Below are 19,676 nucleotides of genomic sequence, written 5' to 3'. Positions count from 1 at the left end.
GTGATGACAAAAAAACACACATCATTTTATAGTAAAGATATTCATTATTCTGTTATATCTAAAATTAAAACAATTTTAATTTACAACCTAAGTTTTAACCTTTAATATAATAAGGTATTTTACAAAACGCTGATTAAAAAATCGTAATATATGATATATTAATTTTAGTTAATTCTTGTAGGGTAAACAAATTATACAAATTAATACATAAAACTGAAAAATAGGGCAACAAGACATTTTTTCCAATTATTCACTCGTTTAACGGTATGAAGTTTTGTGCATATCTAGCATAATAATTGATGATTATAGGTAGGAAGCGAGGAAAAACAGACATAAATCATATAAGTATTATAGCCATATTGTTGTATCCTTAAAAAAAAAAAACAGTTTTGTGGTACATAAAATTGTATTATTGTACATCACTTTACAGGTTTATAAACACTTACTTAATTAACATTAGAATCACAATAATGTATTTATATTTAAATATATACATAATTACAAAGTTTTTGTTTTATATGAATTATAACCACATATAATGTTCTAACAGAATTTTTGGGTTGAAAATTTTATCACTGGCACATAAAATAAAATAACAAATTAAAACTATGAAACACCAATTGCATTCTAAAATGTAGAAATTAATTGAAAAAAGCAAATAATCAATTATGGTTATAAAAATAAAAATAACCCATTTATACATTCATCTAGCTGGATGAAATATAAAGATAACCGACAAAAAGTTTTCTTTTACAAATTCTCAAAAGAATCATAAGTTCTATAAATAACATAATGATATTATCATTATAACATAAATGTAAATTAATAAATCACATAATAGAAATACATTATACTCAGTTTTTTAATACAACACAATGCTTTCTAAGATTGACAATAAACATAAAAATATAATATGTACATATATTTGCAACTATTACTAGAATGAGATTAAAATAGAATATTGATTATCATGCAAAACGATTCATCAATATAGACAAATTAACATGTAAGTCTGCTTTATAAAATAATATACTAAATAGAATACTTAATTATTGTAGACAGAAAGACACAGGTTTATTTTTCCAGTAATCAGTATTATTCTTATGTACAATATATTTTAAGTTAATACAGCAAAATTACTATTAAGTGTCTATACTTTACGAAACATAATGCACGAAACATTTACTTTATAAAGTATTCAATAATAATAAATAATACATTATTATCATTATTATTTTTAACTGGTAACTTAAATAATGGGGTTCATTTCTTTTTTTGAATTTATTATAATCAATATTATTTCAATGAAGAAATTATGTATTCACAGATATATTATATTAAACAATAATAGGAACAAAAGCAATGAAAATTCATTAAAACACTTTACAAATAATATTAAATATTAATTAAAAATTTAGGGTTTCTTATCTATTTTTAAATTTAATTTGGTAGTATACAACTCTGATGTGACATAAATATATTATATCAAGGGTCAAAACATCAGTTCAGAAAATAAAAATTAACCCTGTGTGTCCTATATAATTATTACAAAGAATGTTGCAGGTTTTAAATACTTTTTTAAATATTTATGAATGGGTATATATTAAATATATATATTTTAAATTATAACTTGATTGTACGAATACAATATTATTTAAGAATTAAAAAAAAATCATATTTCATTAACGGAAGATTTAATTTATTTCAATGGTATTACTTAAATTTTAATTCAACACAAATAATTTAAATAAAATTAATTGCACATAATTAAATATAAGAATCTGCATGAAATAATAATTGTAATAAGTAAAAATTGTTCATTACATTTTATATATAAAATAAAAATGTATACACAGAATAAGGTAGTTATTTTTAAAGGACACTAATAAGGATAGTAATGAGAAATTATAAGAATAAATTAACATAAAATGTATTTTGTCAATATTTCGACTATAAAAATAAAATATATTCAAATACAAAAACTATTTAAGTTATGGACTACCTAGATTGAGAAGATTCTTCCTTTTTAGGTAGTTGCATATCTGGAGGCATTGATCGATGAGTATTAGGAGATGGGTCTTTTGGTCTTAAATGGGCTTGAGGATGGTAACCAAATAGTTTGGCTCTATGTTCTTCTTCTTCAGCTCTATAGGCGGCAGCAGCTATTAATGGACTAAACCTCAAAGAATCATATCTAAAATATATCAAATAAAAGACAAATATTTCTAATTAATTCAAGACTCAAAGTAAAAAGTTTGAATATGATAAGGCCAAATTGACACAATTTCTAACTGTCCTTGTGAATTGTTTTAAATGTTTAGTTAATAAAAAATACAGCAATACATACCTATATTGATCCCATGGTGAAAAATGTGTTGGTAGATGAGTAGCTCTTTGAGGATGTCTTGGAGGTGGAGGAAGGTAATGAGATGGAGGTGGTATACGACCCAACATCATGTTATTTAAATCTTCTTCTTTGGACATCAAATTAGGATCTTTAAGAGGTGATCGTTCTCTCATTTTAGCTACTTGCTGTTGTTGTTGCTGATGTTGATGTTGTAAATGTTGCTGTTGCTGTTGCTGTTGATGTTGAAGTTGTTGTTGATGTTGCTGCTGCTGTTGTTGATGTTGTTGTTGCTGCTGCTGTTGCTGTTGTTGTTGATGCTGCAATTGCTGCTGCTGAATCATGTGTCTTCTCTTTTCTTCTCGTTTCACTCTTTCTCGTTCTCGACCTCTTTCCCTTTCTTTTTCACGTTCTCTTTCACGTTCACGTTCACGCTCTCGCTCTCTTTCACGTTCTCGCTGTTGTTGTTCTACTCGTTCTGTTTCTACAGGATCTGGTTTTATAGGCCAACCTCCAGAAGGGCCATACATTGAATTTTGTGTAGGTAGTCCACGAGAAGGCTGTAACCTAGCCCATGGATCATTCATGGGATTGGGTGGGAATGAGGATATTGGTGGAAATCCTGCAGGATACCTTGTAAACATTGCTGCAGGACCTAAAATTTACATTGAATTGATTTTAAAATATATTTATTGACAATAAAAACAATAAAAACAATAAAAATTAATTACCCATAGGTGGATAGCCAGGAGGCAATCCTGGATGATGATGATGATGAGGCGATGTAAAAGGAGAGAGATCGTGAGGTGGTCGACTAGGTGGAAATAAATGTGTGGGTGGCCTTAATAATTCAGTCTTTGGCACCGGATTGTTTGCAACATTTTTGGTTTCTGCAACTTGTTGTTTTTGTTGATAATGGTAAATTTCCCACGCTAAACGCACATGCATTGCATTCCATTTTCCAGGTTTCTATAAATCAAAATATAATTATAAAAATTAAATAAAAGTTAGATTCAAGAGGTTATATTTACTTACACTTGACTTTGTAGGCTTAGATGTATCAGTCAACTGCTATAAAATAAATAAACATTGATTAATACCAAATGTAAAAATACAATAAAAACAGTTAAATTAATTAAAGATTAGTAAGTAATCAGTGTAGGATTTAGGACTTAAAGCACACAAAATAATAATAATAATAAAAAACTCTTAGAAACTTCATTATAAGCAATTAAAACGTCATGAAAATAAGCAAATTAGCAATTTTAAAATTAGGACTTCTTCGTATCAAATTTAAAAAAAAAAAAAAAAAAAAAACATCATAATATAAAGAACAATGAGACAAAGAGTTGACTATTTATATTTTATTATGTCAATCACACTGAGGATATTGGTATATTGCTCAAAATTATAAGAATTATTATCTTTTAGAAAATATAATTAGTAATTACCAATACAAAAGATACCAATATTAAATAGACAACTTAATTATTAATACAAGGTAATAGAACACAAAATCAACATTTTATTATAAACATACATCAGAAAAAAAGTTATAGAATAATAACATGGTTTTTTTTATCAATGTCTACCATCTGAGTCATCTCAAAGTGGAAAATATGCAAAAAAAAAAAAGGACTAGATAAAACTAGAAACAAGCATTTTTTTTTGTTCAATTGTAGTAAATAACGACATAAATTTCTATAACACTGCAAAATTTTAAGTCAAGCAAAAAAACATGTAAATGCTTTACGTTTCAAGCCCTATTGTAATTAGTAATTAGATAATTTACATTTTACTAAATAGAAGACATTTTTGAGAGAATAAAATACATTGACAATATTAATATTAAAATTAAATACATAATTTTGCTACATTATATTGGAGTTAGGAGAATCAATCAAAGATAAATAGATATACATTCAAAATTAATGGAAATATTTATTATTCTAGAATACTACATAGGGTTAAATCTATATTAAACACAATACATAAAGCAGTTTAAGTCATATGGCATTGCATAATTACTTTTGGTGTAAATGTCGGCATATGATTAGGTGGAGTAAATGGTGTGTGACCCATTGACGAATGTAATAGGCCTGGTGTAAATCCTGGATAGCTACCAGACAACAAATTCTGCCTATAAAATGGTGAATCAACTCCTCCCAATTTGGGTATATCTTTAAACTATAAATACATAAATATGTTTATTAATTATAACTATATATATTATTTTATATTTGTTTAATATTGCTAACCAGAGGAGGAGGGTATAACGCCGACGTTGGTGCTGGAGGTATTGTTGAAGCACTTGGAATAGTTGTAGCAGTTGCAGCTACAGCAGGGATTAGTGGTGTTGCTGTGTGTTGGTGAACATGGGTATGTTGATGCTGGTGATGGTGCATTTCTGTCCGTAAGTATGGTGCACCAACAGCCAAAGATCTTTCTTGTGATGATGCTAAAAACCTCGAGTCTAGTTCTCTCCTTAACATGTCAGCTTGATCTAAATCAAAATCATTTTAGAATCCTAAACACAAGTGATATTTTTTAATTTGACTTACTTGATTGAAATAAAGATTCAGCGGAAAAGGGATTATGAGCAGGTGGTGCTGATGGTAAAGAAGAAGATTGTGACGTAGCGGTAGATACTGGCGAAGAAAATAACGGAGGGGGGTATGATGATGGATGTTGTCGAGTAATATTTGCCATTGTAGATGTCGCAATACTGTTGTTTCTAAGAAAAGTATAATTTTTCATTATTTGTATCTAATAGTAGTTTATACTACTAAGTTATAAATTTGTGTACTTACCCCATTGGACCCCACAATGGTGGCTTATTATATACAAGACTAGAAGGTCCTGAAGATGAAACAGTAGGTGCTAATGTTGGAGTAGCGGCAGGAGGCAATACTAATGATGAAGTATTGAATGACGAAGGAGAATTTATCGGAGGGCCATTACTTCGGTTTAAACTATTAATATTACAGAATTAATTAATACATGTTAATTGGATAAAATGATTATAACAATATATCAAATTTACATATAACTATCACGATCTCTGTTTGGACTTGGTCCTCGTGGTGACTGCCCTCTACTTAACACAGCGTGTCCACTCAAAATTGACGTAGTAGTGGTAGTAGAAGTAGAAGCAGCAGCAACTGTTGGTGCAACAAGATGAGGTGCAGTCACAACACTTGATTTTGTTGATATCACAGACATTGGAGAAGTTCGACTTAATCTCTAAATTAGACAAATTTAAAAAAATTTTATCATAAAAATAAGTAATACAATTTATACATTTGGAGAAAAATATAAGTCTTAAATTATTTACTCTCATTAATCAAAACTAAAATAATAAAGTACTACCAAAACAATATAATTTTACCACCATTGTAGCAGTGTGTCAAAACGTAAATTAATATTCTATTTTAAATTCTGAGCGTTCCATTGAATGTAATAGCTCACAGAGATGTATAACCACTATGTAAGAATAGTAAAAAAAATCTTCAACTTTGATAGTGGTTAACAGTTTCTACAGTCTTCCATTTTTTATTGGATTTATATTAGACACTTTGATAGGAAAAATATAAAATAATAAGTGGAAAAAAACAATGCTAAACAAATTTTCGAGAAAATTGATTCACACAGAATCACACATTTTTTCATTATTTTATATTCTGAGCGGAGCCATGAATGCATCGATTTTCAACTTCAATAGGTTTTCCAGTTGAAAAATTAATCTAGTTGGTGCATTAGGAAGGTAAATTTTTGAAGTTCCCAGTAGTTTAAGAAAAAACAGGAATTTTTACGCAAAATCAAGTTTTAAGAAAGTCGATTTTAGATTTAGGTGTAACTCTAAATTTCACTGAATGTTTATATAAGCATTTTCTATATTTTGATAAAATTTTCAAAATATTTTGATAAGTTTTGAGTTGTTTACTGACATTTAAATTTTTAAATTTTTTAAAATTTTTTTTTCTATTAATGTCAATAAAATTTTATTGGTTGGGTCAAAAAGCTATAATACAAGGCTTCCAACATGTCATCCATTAGTGATCTAAATGACACCTGACACCTCATAACATATAACAGAGATGTATTCATTTTCCAACCATTTTAATTTTAAAATTAAAAGTATAATATGAAATTTCTCATGTTTTTTTTTTTAATGGACTTGAGAAAAAGGTTTAGTTTAGTCACATAATTTTTATGGTCGTTTGAATAACATAACACGTGGTAAATCACGTAAATTTAAAAATTATTTTTTATATATAAATATTTTCTTCTATCTTTACTATCTTTATTTTATATTTTAATAATCGATGATTAACAATTAATACCAAGTTCTTAAGCCTTTAATTTGACCACATAGATAAAATATACCTTATAGATCCATGGGGTAGTCTTATAGACAATTACTTTCTAGACATTTAATGTTCTAATTTTGACAAAATTGTATACTTAAAAATAGCTATTATTTTCCTAAAAAATAATAAATACAAAAATTTGGAACTATTTGGCATACGTTATGCCAATAAACTTATTCACGTCGTTTTACGGTTAGCGTTAATACAGACCATGAGTTATGATATAATAAATTGTTAAGGCGTATCTTAAATTGAGATGCAGACTAATAATTCAATAACCATAATGTACCTATGATATAATATTATAATAATCAATAACTAATAATTGTATATAATATGCGATGTTTTTGTCAAAAAATAGTTATACACATAGTACGCCTCTGTCTCCTATAGAAAAATAAATTACTAATTACTTATATTATTAATATTTATAATAACTAGGTATACTAATATACTACATTTTATCTTTGGTATCTTTTGAACACAGAAATGTTAGAAAATAATTTAAGTAAGAAAACTAAATAGTATGTCATGCTAAAATTTTAACTTATGATTGATTTTCGTTTTAACCATTTTAATAAGAGCGTAAAAATATATAATTAAAATATGAAACTGATCAATATAGGCAATATAATAAAAAGTTTTAAAGCATCATAAAAGGTAATTTTAATTTTTAGAAGACAAATTTTAGATAATATAAATAAATAATTAGGTAAAAGGTAAAGGGTTTGTTAATACATACACGATTACACGAAGGAGTTTTTAAGTGTTTAACGATGGGAAATTAAAACTATAAGTTCGTGAAAACCCTAAAGTTTATATCGGACTGAGCAAAAGTCGATAAGCGGTGAGCTTTATGTACAAGGTGAGGGGAGAAGGACTCTGTTGTAGTAATTAAGGAGGTACCACCACCGCTGCCATCATGTAGTTTTATCATTAACCTTCTCTAGACTTCTCGTCGAAGCAGCCGAATGGAAAAATTAACATCCCCATATACCCTGTAGAGAGAAGGGAAACAGATAAAGTGGGAGGGAAAAGAGTGAAGCGAATAAATTCCGTGCAACGTTTCCCTTGGCTTCTTAATTACAAGCCCGTTTTCTGCTCCGTTGAAACTCTATTAATATTAATGATGCCGTTAAGTTTAACAGCAAAGCGATGGTCTATCTAACTATAATCAAAACTATAGCCAATGCATTTTCAAATAACAGTTAAATTATGAAAAAAAAAAACTTATTAATTAGTAATAATAATAATAACAATACACGTTTACGTTTACGTATAAAAAACGTTATTTTTAATAATGTGAAATATTATTTTCAATCAATTGTGTTGAATGTTGATTATTTTTAAGTCATACAAAAAATAATATTTTTAAATAATAACAATACTTACGGCTGCATTTGATAGCGCAGATGGCATATATGGTGTATTTCTGTATGGAGCATACAACGGTGGATAATGTTGTTGATGTACAGGAGGTTGGTATGGAGAGCTAAAATTGTTTACTGGCGTTGTCATTGTTATCGGACTGCTGGATGTGCTAGGAATCGTCGAAGAAGCAGATACAGTCACTGTGGATGACTGGGGGGTAGAATATGGCATATATGCACTAGACACTGTAGCCAATAATGACGGGGTAGATTTATATGGACTAGGATGATAATTAGGCGAGGGATAAGGGGAACCGTGAGGTGGATGGTATATCATGTTTGGTTTTTGCACATAAGGAGAAGTATGTTGGTGAGGAGAAGGTGTTTGATTAGTAGATTTTGGGATGTAATTCGATGCAGCGTGGGATAAGACTGGATGTTGAGATGTTGAAGGAGTTATGTAAGAATTTGTTATGCTCAAAGACAATGGACACGCTTGAGGTGGTGTTTGGTATGGCGACGCACTCGTAGGCGGTACCGGATTTGTTGAAAAATTCCTAGGACTATTGAGTCCTGAAGATGGTACCTGTAAGTAATATTAAAACCATTATTTTAGTAAAATTTAACAATTATAACGAAAGTGAAATTGTCATTGAAAATTTAAAGCGAGAACCAATTTTTTCAGTAAAACGTTGAAAATAAATGAAAAATTGACACTCAACTAGCAAGATATAATATTATTTCATAATAATATAAACATTAAACTATTATTCATTAGTCATTACGAATCAATCATAAAATTAACGAAAGAATAAGTATTACATTATATAAATTTATATTTGTAATTACTGGTAGTAATTATGACAAAACCATATTATTAACTTCTGTTTGGTAACATTTCTTATAAGGCAATCATACTTATTTTATTTATTTATAAGTCACCGTAATGATAATTATTATGATGCACGTGTGAAACATGAAAATGATTCTTGAGTGTATACCTACATGGTTTTTTTCCAAACAAGTGCGATATTAGGCAGCTTAAAGCTGGTTTATTTCTTACAGAGAATACTGATGTGACGATGAACACGATAGTTTTAAGATGAACTCGTTTCCATGGCAATCCGGCTAATGTACCGGGGAGAGTACTGTATAAATGTCCCGCGATAATAATATAATAACAAAAAAAAAAAATCTTTGCCAATAATGGTATGTACTATAAAGGGAAACTTGAAACGAGTGTATGGAATACATAATGGATTTCAGAGTTTAAATACTATAGCCTATAAACTATCTGTTAATATGATTTACGGAATAAAATACAGTTCAAAATAGTGTTGTTTCTATGTTTATAAAAACAACTAAATTCTTTAATTTAGTGAGAAAATGATAATAAATACTTTCATTGAAGTATGAATATGGAATATACATAAAAAAGTAACAACATTTGATGAAACACATTAGTACATTATTCATCTTAAAATAATTATTGCTATTTTATTAAGCTGATAATAAATTAAAATGTAGTTAGGTTGCTAAGTCTACAGTAAAATGGGTAGAACTATTTTCAAAAAAATAACTAGAGAAATCATAAAAGGATAAAAAATTCTGAAAAAATAAAATAAAATAGGTAGATAAAACTATATCTCATCGTTACTATTGGTACATCACTCAACAATTCTGATTTATTTTACTAACACAATGTTATCTCCAATAATGATTATTAAGAAGTTTATTGGCTCATCATTATCAACAGATCTTTAACACAATACCTTCAGTATTATCAATTATTTGTAGAGGTTATTACGGTTACGGGATACAGTAATAACGACCTAGTATAAGAGGATAAGGGTATTAAATTTTGATTTATTTTGTTAAACCCCTTTCCCCTCCATTGAAAAATCTCGGGTAGCCATTGCTTCAGTGTATTTTTTTTAATAGATTTATGTATTATTATTTTTATGGATATTGTTTAATACTATTTTAGCTTTATCAACACTTAATTTTTGACATATTTTATTTAATTAGGATGTATTCCACCAAATGTGTGAATTAAGTATTTTTAAAAATGTTATTAATTATTTGTCACGATAAGGATATTATTGACAACATTACGAGAGACAGGTACAATATATTATTATTAGCAATGAAATAACATTTTGAGAACACTGGATATTGTTCTAGGAAAATAAATCGGATGTTATAACCGATATAAATATAATACAGTTTTAATCTATTTTATTTTATATTATACTTAATAAACTTAATAAATAATTAACTCTTCAAATATATCATTTTTTTCATCCGACATTTTTATACATATTTATCTTATAGTTATTTCTGCGTAATCAGAAAAGAGATATATAAAAATGTTAAGTAGGTACCTATTATTTGAAAAAATAATGTACGAAAATGGAAACTCACATTTTATTAGCTAGATACTAAATATAATTTGAACTATTGTACATTAAAACGCATGATAATTTTACTTACTGGGGAATACCTCGATGTTACTGTAGCAGGAGTCGTCGAAAGTTCATGTCCATTCACACGTGTACTTTGCGGTTTAGGTGTAGTAGGTGGCGTGGATGGTGGAGGTATAGTAGGAGATGGACATTTTGGTTGAGACACCTGTAGAGCTTGAGGAGTAGTTGAAGGAGGTGGTAACATGGAATTTTGTGAGGGCCTTATATGAGTCGTAGATGCTGTTGTTGTTTCAGACGTCGAATGATTATCAAACTCTATACCATTAACTAATGGAGGAGTAGGTTGACGACCGGGTGGTGTTATTGATATAGGTTCTTTAGAAACCGTAGCAGGTAAATTCTGGGTAGGTTCAGAAGAAATTCTTCCTGGTAATTCATCTAGAAAGATTTTAGTTATATAAAGGTTAATTCATTAAAACAATATAATTTTTAAATAAATTCATTTTTTAATAGTGAGAAATTATAAAAAAATCACCACTTAATTATTATTAATAAATGCATTATTAATACTATTAACATTCAGAAGAAATATTTTTTATTATATAAATTTATCCATATATAAAAATTACATAACATTTGAATTTTAACATTTGTTCAACATCATACAATAGATCAGTAACTACAGGAGACCAGAAGAAAAAATAATAGCAAACAATTTAAAAGTTGTAAAAATGAAAAATTCAATAAAATAAACACCATTAAAACATTTTAGAGACTGCTTACCTTTTCTAGAAACCAAACTGGTCCTGAAGAGATCAGAATTATCTGAACCCTGAAACAATAAAAATAAAATAAAACTTATATTATTTCATCTAGTTTGTTTTCTGTGCTCAATAAAATGTTATTACCATTATTATTATTATTATATTTTCTAAAAGCTATAATTTGACCTACTATATTTTTAATAACCCCCGAGTTTTACAACCATGGATCTTAAAAAAAAAACATATAAGCATTGTGTGATAGTCGAGTTAACGATTCACTACAACGATCGTTAAGTATATTTAAATGCAGTCGAGCTATTCGAATTCATTGACATTAAAACCATGTCATTTTTAGAGATTAGTATAGTTGGATTGTGATAATTTGACGGTAAACAAGAATCTAAACATTTCACCTGAACTAAAATTTAAATTATTAAACTACTCAAATTTTTGTACAAATACGTCCAAACCTAATTCACACCAGATCTTTTAATTAATTTGAATTTTATCAAATCACATAAAAATAAAACTTGACCCTTGATATGATTAAGCTATAAATAATTAATTCTGCAATGGTTTTTATCAAACTAATATTTTTCTTCTGACACGTACAACAAATTCCGTCCATCCACTATAATGACGTAAAATAACCGATATATTTAATTTAAAAGTAAAATAAAATGTATTCTTAAAATCCTTTTATATTTTACCGTATTCTCCTACATAAATAAGATGTATGAAAAGCGATAAATAAAAATAAGATTCTTATACACGAATAAAAAAAACAAAAATTAATGTTGTAAATATTTAATTCAAGGTCCGTCACTGTCGATCTATTCACAAATTTATATTTAAAATTGTGCACGGGATAAAGTAAAAACGTCAAGTGCTACACTCAACATAAATATCGATATGCTATATTATGATGATCGAGCATATTTTATTAACTAACATCCATATAGTAACAGTTTATTTAACGTATCAAGTATATTTTAATATTTCCCACTTTTTTTTTATTTACAGATAATATTTCGTGTACATAAATACGCGTTAAACAAGGTCATAGGTAATATAGATAATGGAAAATTAGTTACAATAACTTGTAAACGCGTACAAATATTATATTAATTATTTATATTGATTAGAAGTTGAAACATAAGATTATTTTCCTAGACAAAGAATATGTGCTTATTATTCGAGGTGAGAAATATATATATATATGTATATATATTACTTATCTAATATTTATATACAATTAATTAATATTTCATAACTACTATTTTGGCATGTTCGTTTTAGATTTAGGTACGTATTATGATCTTAATTAACTCAATATCATTATCAATTGGGAGAATTGATACAGACTATGTTGATAATAAAATATAATTAAACGAAAGCTACTTCCCTCAAAACGTTTTTCTTCTCTCCGTAATACGAATGGGATAAGTGAAAAATGGAATAAAATATATCTATATAAAAAGCTAAAAAAATAAGAAGTCATTACTATCGGCTATACAAACTAAGTAATATTTCTGTGGTAATATCGTAATTTCTTATATAAAGGAATTTGATTCACAATAAAGAACGTAATGTGGAACCGTTACCGTAGTCACCAACCGTCTAGTACCAAGGGGGTAGCATAAAAAATCACTACTAGGGGTATACATGTATCACGGACATATCATAAGAGGAAAAGATGCAAAAAGCTGTGTAAGCACTAAAATGTCTCATGTCAAAATGTTACATCATATACGAAAAAGTATTAATAATGTAAAAGTGGAGTGTTGTTTCACACGCTCACACTTGTTCCCCTAAATAGATTAAGTTTAAGCATTATTATAATATTATAAATTATCGATAAACGAATATTAAAGAAGAAAGATTTTCGAGTACAATAATTAATGTACCTATGCTATATTATTGCATCATGAGACCGATCATGACGACACAACAATAAAACGCATACAGCATCAGATACAGATGGACGATATTTACCAGCCGGTTGTTGCAACAAGATCTGTCCACGGTCATAGTGGTTGCGGAGATGATACTGTGTTCAAAAGGCGGCATATTTCAAAAGGAGCATGGCCATGGACGGGCGGGTGTTTATGTCGGACGACGAATCACAATACACGTCGGGCGTTTCCGTGTCGATTAGAATATAAATCGTGTCAACGATCGATCGAAATCACGGCCAACTAATATTTTTAATATTTTATAAATAGGCGGGAAAAAAACGAAAAGCATAGGAACACGCACTGCAGACGAACACGTGGGCGTGAATCAGATTCCGGTGACGACCGCAACTGAGTGGCAGACCGTAAACACATACGTAAACGACGGCGCATACGCCAAGCTCACTAAGTGACTACTGACGTGACTCGTGGCTTGGTGCTAAGGTAGCAGCCAACATGCCACCCGCCGTATTCTTGTAGACGTGACGGCTGTGGTCGGGAAGGGAAAACGCGATACGACGCGCACGCGTCTCTTTTCAAACATACACTGCCGTCTGATTACCGCCGTTCACCATCACTTGTACTTCCCCCTAGGGTCGTAAAAACTTTGCTGGACTTGCGCACGAGTGTGCGCTTGGAAAGTGGAAAAATATGGGAGAAAATTCCTGCTCGTCTGCCGCAAGAGAAGAAGTATAGTAACCAGCAATCGTGCTATATAGTACCTATATATATATATATTTATAAATACAACAATATTTCCTCGTCCCTTTTTTTATTTAAAAAATATCGACCGGTGCTTTCGATGTCATCGAATAGAAAAAAAACACGATGATAATATTACAGAGCTTTAGGCACTCTGTTTTTTAAACGATTGTGGCTCGCGATTATCATCGACGTGTGACATCGATCGTGTCTACGGTACGAAATATACGCAATGTTTATACACCTAGAAGTTTGAGGGTTGGAAAAGCTCAGACGACGGAGATGAGCAATAAAAAATTCAATATATTCAAAAGCAGCAAAGTACGCACATATAATATTCATACATATTATATATACCTATATATAAGTATATACAGGAACTAAAGAGGTGCCATGGGTGTGTGGGATGATTTTTATTTGCTCCCGCAGTGTTAAAACTTATAATAAATATTCATGTCGCTACCACTGTAAAGCGATGTCGAAAAGCCCATTATTATTATTTGCAGAAAGAAAAACATCAACGAAGATTTTACCTCCCTCCCTCCATTAAAGATAACTTTCAGACTTTTGTGTGTGCGCCCAGGGGAATAGAGGGTTTTCTCACTGGGAACAAATCGACGAAAATAAAAATTAAATGGATACAGAAGAGAATTGGGGAGACAGTGCAAAAAGGTCCCAGGCTGACAAGTTTTTACGGCCGTTTTTCTGATTCTCTTCTAAATGGCGACGTAGAGAAAATAATATAATATTTTAGGTACAGTTTTTATTACTAAAATAAATAAGATTACAAGAAACAAAATGAACTCAAGAAATGTTAATAAAGATTATGAACAAAGATTACCGACAAAATCCTCGACGATTTTCACATTATTTAAGACTACAAAAACAATATTGTACTATAAAAAAGTGACGACTACGTATCAATTATACTAATTATAATATACTTAATAAATCTGTAATATCAAAGCTGGGGCTAAACATGACGTATTACACTGAACAGCTACAAGTCGTATCCGTCAACTTATTCTGCTGTGTAAATAATACACAAAATTGTATAAAAGCGGCGTTTTCTGTTTTCCTAACCTGTATAGTCTATCCAATTTAATAAATAACATGTGTTACTTATTATACAATTTGGAGTTGACGTTACTATTTTTACTATTATTACTTCGGGGAACATTAAAACGCGGGTTCGTTGATGTTTTTCAACGAGAAAAATCAATCATCAGATCTGTTGTGTATGGCCATTCAGATACAAAACAATATGAATATTAAATATTAAATTTGACGGAAACATCAAGGTTTGAAATGTGACGCACAACACCGCGAATAGCCTTAACTTAAAATAAAATCCTTTTATCTATTTGATAAGCATAATTGAAAATTATCAAAATAGCCACCGTATTTATACCAAACTATGTATGTTTAACTTTTGAAACTATGGTGGATTTGGTTTTATAAAAATTATTTTGGTTTTCAAGATTATAAGAATTATTAACGTCTAATGACACTCAATTTTAATCAATCATCTAATATTCACTCGTCGTAAATACAATTTTTTTAGCCTTGAAGACAACTTTCTTTTTATGATTTACCAAGGTTTGAAAACAACGTTAAAAATCAATACAATTCAAATTCATTTATAATTATAATACCTAGGAATAAAAAATATAATTAACATAAAATTAAATCAAAATCGGACCATGATAGAAGGTATAGTATAGACCTCATGTGGCACACATTGTAATCTTAGATGGCCCGCGATTTAAATTTATAATTTGTATGGCTGTTATTTACATCAACGAGGTTTTCTTTGGGTATTAACTATAACTATTTAATATTATATATATATATATATATATATATAAAACAGAATTTGCATGTGCATCGGTCAATTCACACCCTCTAACTCGGCAGGTAAGACAGATATTATAATAGACAGAGTAGGTCTATGAGTATAATAATAGGATATATGCCGTCAAAGAAATTATAACTAAAAACGAAATTGAAATTATAAATTTCCATATTTTATAAATTGAATTAATTACCTATAATAGGTCTTATATTATATTAAAATTAATTATTCAACAACAGTAATAATTAAAAAAATCTTACCTTATCACCCTCGTCTTCACTATCACACTAAAAATAGAATAAAAACGTACAATTAGCACACAATTGAAAATAATATACTTCCAATAAAAAAATACATATTTCTGCGATATAAGAAATAATATTCATAATTGATACTTCGATTTATATAATATAACAAGAGCTTATCCGCATTATTAACATGATTTTTTTTTAATGTTGCTAAACGTAAATTTTCAATTAGACTGTTTGCATTATCATTAAAATATTTTACAGTCAACTAGAAGAATCATGTAAAAGTAAATGGAAATTTCAAATGTATAGTGTTGTCTTACACACACAGCAGACGGAATAACATACGAAATTTAAGATCCATATTTCATGTCTTTATGTTTAATATATAAATAGTGCAATGATTATTATAGCAACGTTATTCGAGCTCTATCGTTGGACTTCGATACACAAAATTTAAATATTAAAGCGAGTTATAAATATTTTAAAATTGTTATGTTGTATTAATTACTTAGCTCTGTTTGCTTAATTTGCAGTGTTCCTCAACCTGGGGGTCAAGTATGATTAAAATATTTAAAACACAAAAAGTATACAGGGTGTCCCAAAATGATTCATCCGATTTCAAAAAATAATATTGATTGTGAATTTTAGTACTTACAAATTAGGAAAAGTTTAAAAGGTTAAAACTGACATTAAGTTTATGATACAATATTCATAAAATGTTCAATGTGCCCTACATTACTTGCAGGCACACATCTAATCAATAATCAAATTCTTCATAAACTTATTGAAACATATCGATCGTGATTAAGTTTATGGCGTATATAATGCGACTTTCCAGTTCTTCGAGATCTTTCGGAAGAGGAAGTGCATAAATGCCATCTTTAATGTACTTGAAAAGAAAAAAATCATAAAATGAAAGGTTTGGAGAACGATGTGGCGAAGAACTAAGTGCTGCATCGTTTAGTGCCGCAACGTCCGATCGTGTTCGGTCGATATTTTGACAACTAATCGAAGCGTACCATTTAGTCCTGATGAGTTCTACGCAACTTATCAGTAGTCAAAAACAACTCGAGAATCCCCCTCCTCCCCATTAAGATGGTTAGTATTTCATTTGATACAAACAACGAGTTCAATATTTATAGCTTACTAAAAATTTATTAAAATTAATCTATATTCTATGTCAGTAGGTAAATAAAAAAAAATATATGTAGGAAGGTCGCTAAAAAATTGGAATTCAAAAAGGGGGTAACCATCAGTAAAAAGGTTGAGAAACACTGCTATAACGTAGTATAACTTATAAGTGTATATACAAGTACTTGTATATAGATAACAAATACGTGTGCAACGATCTTCGTATAGAAGATGTTACAAATTACAATCAACGCATTCGATTGTCAAATGAATAACATGGCAAATTTGCTTAAACAGTTCCAATTGTAAGTAGTAAGCATTAAGAGTATTAGAGTATTAGTTATTAGTATATTGAATATTGATGTATTAAAGCTAATTGACCTAGACTAAAACTTAAAGGTAATAACTTAATCCATATTCTTTAATTGGATTTAAGCAACATTTTAACTTCTAAAATTATACATACTCATATTTTACAAAAAAATTTAAAACTATTGTTAAAAAAAAGATTGAACAGTGTTCAATGAACACAGATAATGAGCTGGCCTTAAGTTTGATAAAAGGTCAGTTTTCTGAAATATTAAAACTACCTAGAAACACTTTTAAATATAATATTTGGTATCGTGTACTGTGTACTACAGTTATATGTTTATTGGATGGAATACGTATTATACTGAAAGATTTGCCATTTCGAATACAATAAATCTTAATCAAATGGTAACTTTAAGCAGCGTGGAAAAAATAATTAAAATTTATTCAGACAACCAATTATTATTTCTAAAAGTAGTTAAATATAAAAATACAAACATAGGCACAAAACTGTAAAAGTAAAAGAAAGGCCAAAATGATATCAATAATAAATAAATCTTCGTTTTTTTTTATTTCTTATATATATCTTCATATAAATGTATTGATTTTACAATGTTGTGTGTTTTTTTTTCGTGTATCAGTGTACACGACCAGTTGTCGAGATAAAGCTTCGATTATCAACTTCAGTATCTTTTCCAGAAATTTTCAAAAGCACCGGGAAAAAAAATTAAGGAAAAACAGGAATTTTTTACGCAAAATAAATGTTTGAGAAAATCAAATATTTTGATATTGGTGTAACTCTAAAACAAATTACCGTAGACAAATGAAATTTTCACTGAACATTTATACAGGCATAAACATAAGGCTCCTAATAAATTGTTTAAACAACATTTAAAAAATATTAAAAATACACTGTCAACATTTTTTAAAATAAACATTTAACTTCGAATTTCGATAAAATATACGTAAAAATCACGAAAATTTGTGATTTATTTGGAGTTAGAATTTTATAAAAATTTATCTTTTTAAATTTAAGGTTTGAAAGTTCAAAACAAGATTCTTCATAAGTTTATCTACTTTTATTAAACAAAAAATGTCTACCGAAAGTCAAATTAAATTTTTATAAACATTTGAATTACAACATTGGATATTCACTCAATTTCTCATGTATACCGGATATTCTTATTTTGTTGTTATTCAAAAACGAATTACTGTAGAAATTTGAAATTCACACCAAATGTTTATTTTTAATTTTATCATCTAATATATACTTGATACAATTTTCAAAATATTTCAACAGTTTTTAAGTTATTTGTAGATGTTTGAAATGTTCCGTTTTTCATTCCATAAATATCGATAAAATTTTATTCATTGGGTCTGCAAAACACTTGAAAATTTAATATAAGGTTCCTCATAAGTTTATATAATAACAGTTGGAAAATATTAAAAATACGTTTTTTTATACCCATTTAAAGGTCAAATTTTGACAAAATTTATTTAATTGAAAATTTACAAATTTTTTAATTATTAAAAATTTATTAAAACGTTTAAATTGTATAGCTAAGAATTCAAAATGTTAAATAAAGTTCTACGTAAATAGTTAATTCTGCGACAAAAAAAAATCTAAAATCTATAAAACACAGATTTTTTTAATAGTTATTTTAATTTCAAGTTTGGATGAAATTACATATTAGATAACCGAGAATAACAATTTTAGTTAATATAGTATATATTATTGTAATTTAAAAATATTATTCGTGGGTACTTAAAATTTCTAAAGTATATTTTATATTCTAATTTTATTAGTTTATGTCAGTGTTTCTCAACCTTTTTGATATCACGGAACACCAAATAATAATATTTAAAAAATTTTCATGCGGAACCCCGTTGAAAATTATCTTTAGAGTACCGGTCGCCGGCGGTCTCTCTCTTTTGCGATTTTAAACTTTCGCGGAACCCTAGGGTTAAGAAACACTGGTTTATATTAATACTTTATAATACATTTTATATACCTACTATGAATGATTGAGTGAGTCGGGTACATAATGAATTTGATTTGATTAATTTGGAATTTATTTTAGGCACTTACATTTTTTTTTTTTTTTTTAATAATAGCAATTTAATTAATATAGTATAAAACTATAAGATAATATCTAAGACTGACAAACCATCTTCACTTAGAATCTTTTTTCGTATACA

At 28.4% G+C, this 19,676-nt stretch overlaps 1 protein-coding gene across 3 annotated transcripts in view; it reads right to left on the bottom strand.

The window, feature by feature from the left end:
• Positions 1–133: 133 nt before the first annotated feature.
• tay (tay bridge kinase) overlaps positions 134–19,676 on the bottom strand; it is a 38,512-nt gene continuing 18,969 nt past the window's right edge. Inside the window, exons 5-17 of one of the 3 annotated variants that reach the window (XM_015512844.2) lie at positions 16,047–16,073; positions 11,294–11,342; positions 10,578–10,948; positions 8,107–8,670; positions 5,388–5,587; positions 5,155–5,316; positions 4,906–5,078; positions 4,603–4,847; positions 4,373–4,531; positions 3,380–3,412; positions 3,076–3,313; positions 2,348–2,999; positions 134–2,194 (exon numbers count right to left, since the gene is read on the bottom strand). In XM_015512844.2, the coding sequence (XP_015368330.2) occupies positions 1,999–2,194; positions 2,348–2,999; positions 3,076–3,313; positions 3,380–3,412; positions 4,373–4,531; positions 4,603–4,847; positions 4,906–5,078; positions 5,155–5,316; positions 5,388–5,587; positions 8,107–8,670; positions 10,578–10,948; positions 11,294–11,342; positions 16,047–16,073 (3,069 nt within the window). In that variant the 3' untranslated portion in view covers positions 134–1,998. Of the gene's footprint in view, positions 2,195–2,347; positions 3,000–3,075; positions 3,314–3,379; positions 3,416–4,372; positions 4,532–4,602; positions 4,848–4,905; positions 5,079–5,154; positions 5,317–5,387; positions 5,588–8,106; positions 8,671–10,577; positions 10,949–11,293; positions 11,343–13,269; positions 13,600–16,046; positions 16,074–19,676 lie in introns of those variants that run through there. The other 2 variants (XM_015512842.2, XM_015512845.2) reach the window with 2 other exon arrangements.

The sequence above is a fragment of the Diuraphis noxia genome, unplaced genomic scaffold (assembly GCF_037042655.1).
Source record: "Diuraphis noxia isolate RWA-SAM2 unplaced genomic scaffold, SU_Dnox_SAM2 contig0004, whole genome shotgun sequence".
Taxonomy (NCBI): domain Eukaryota; kingdom Metazoa; phylum Arthropoda; class Insecta; order Hemiptera; family Aphididae; genus Diuraphis; species Diuraphis noxia.
Note: the sequence above shows the minus strand (reverse complement) of the source record. Positions and strands in the feature narration are given on the sequence as shown.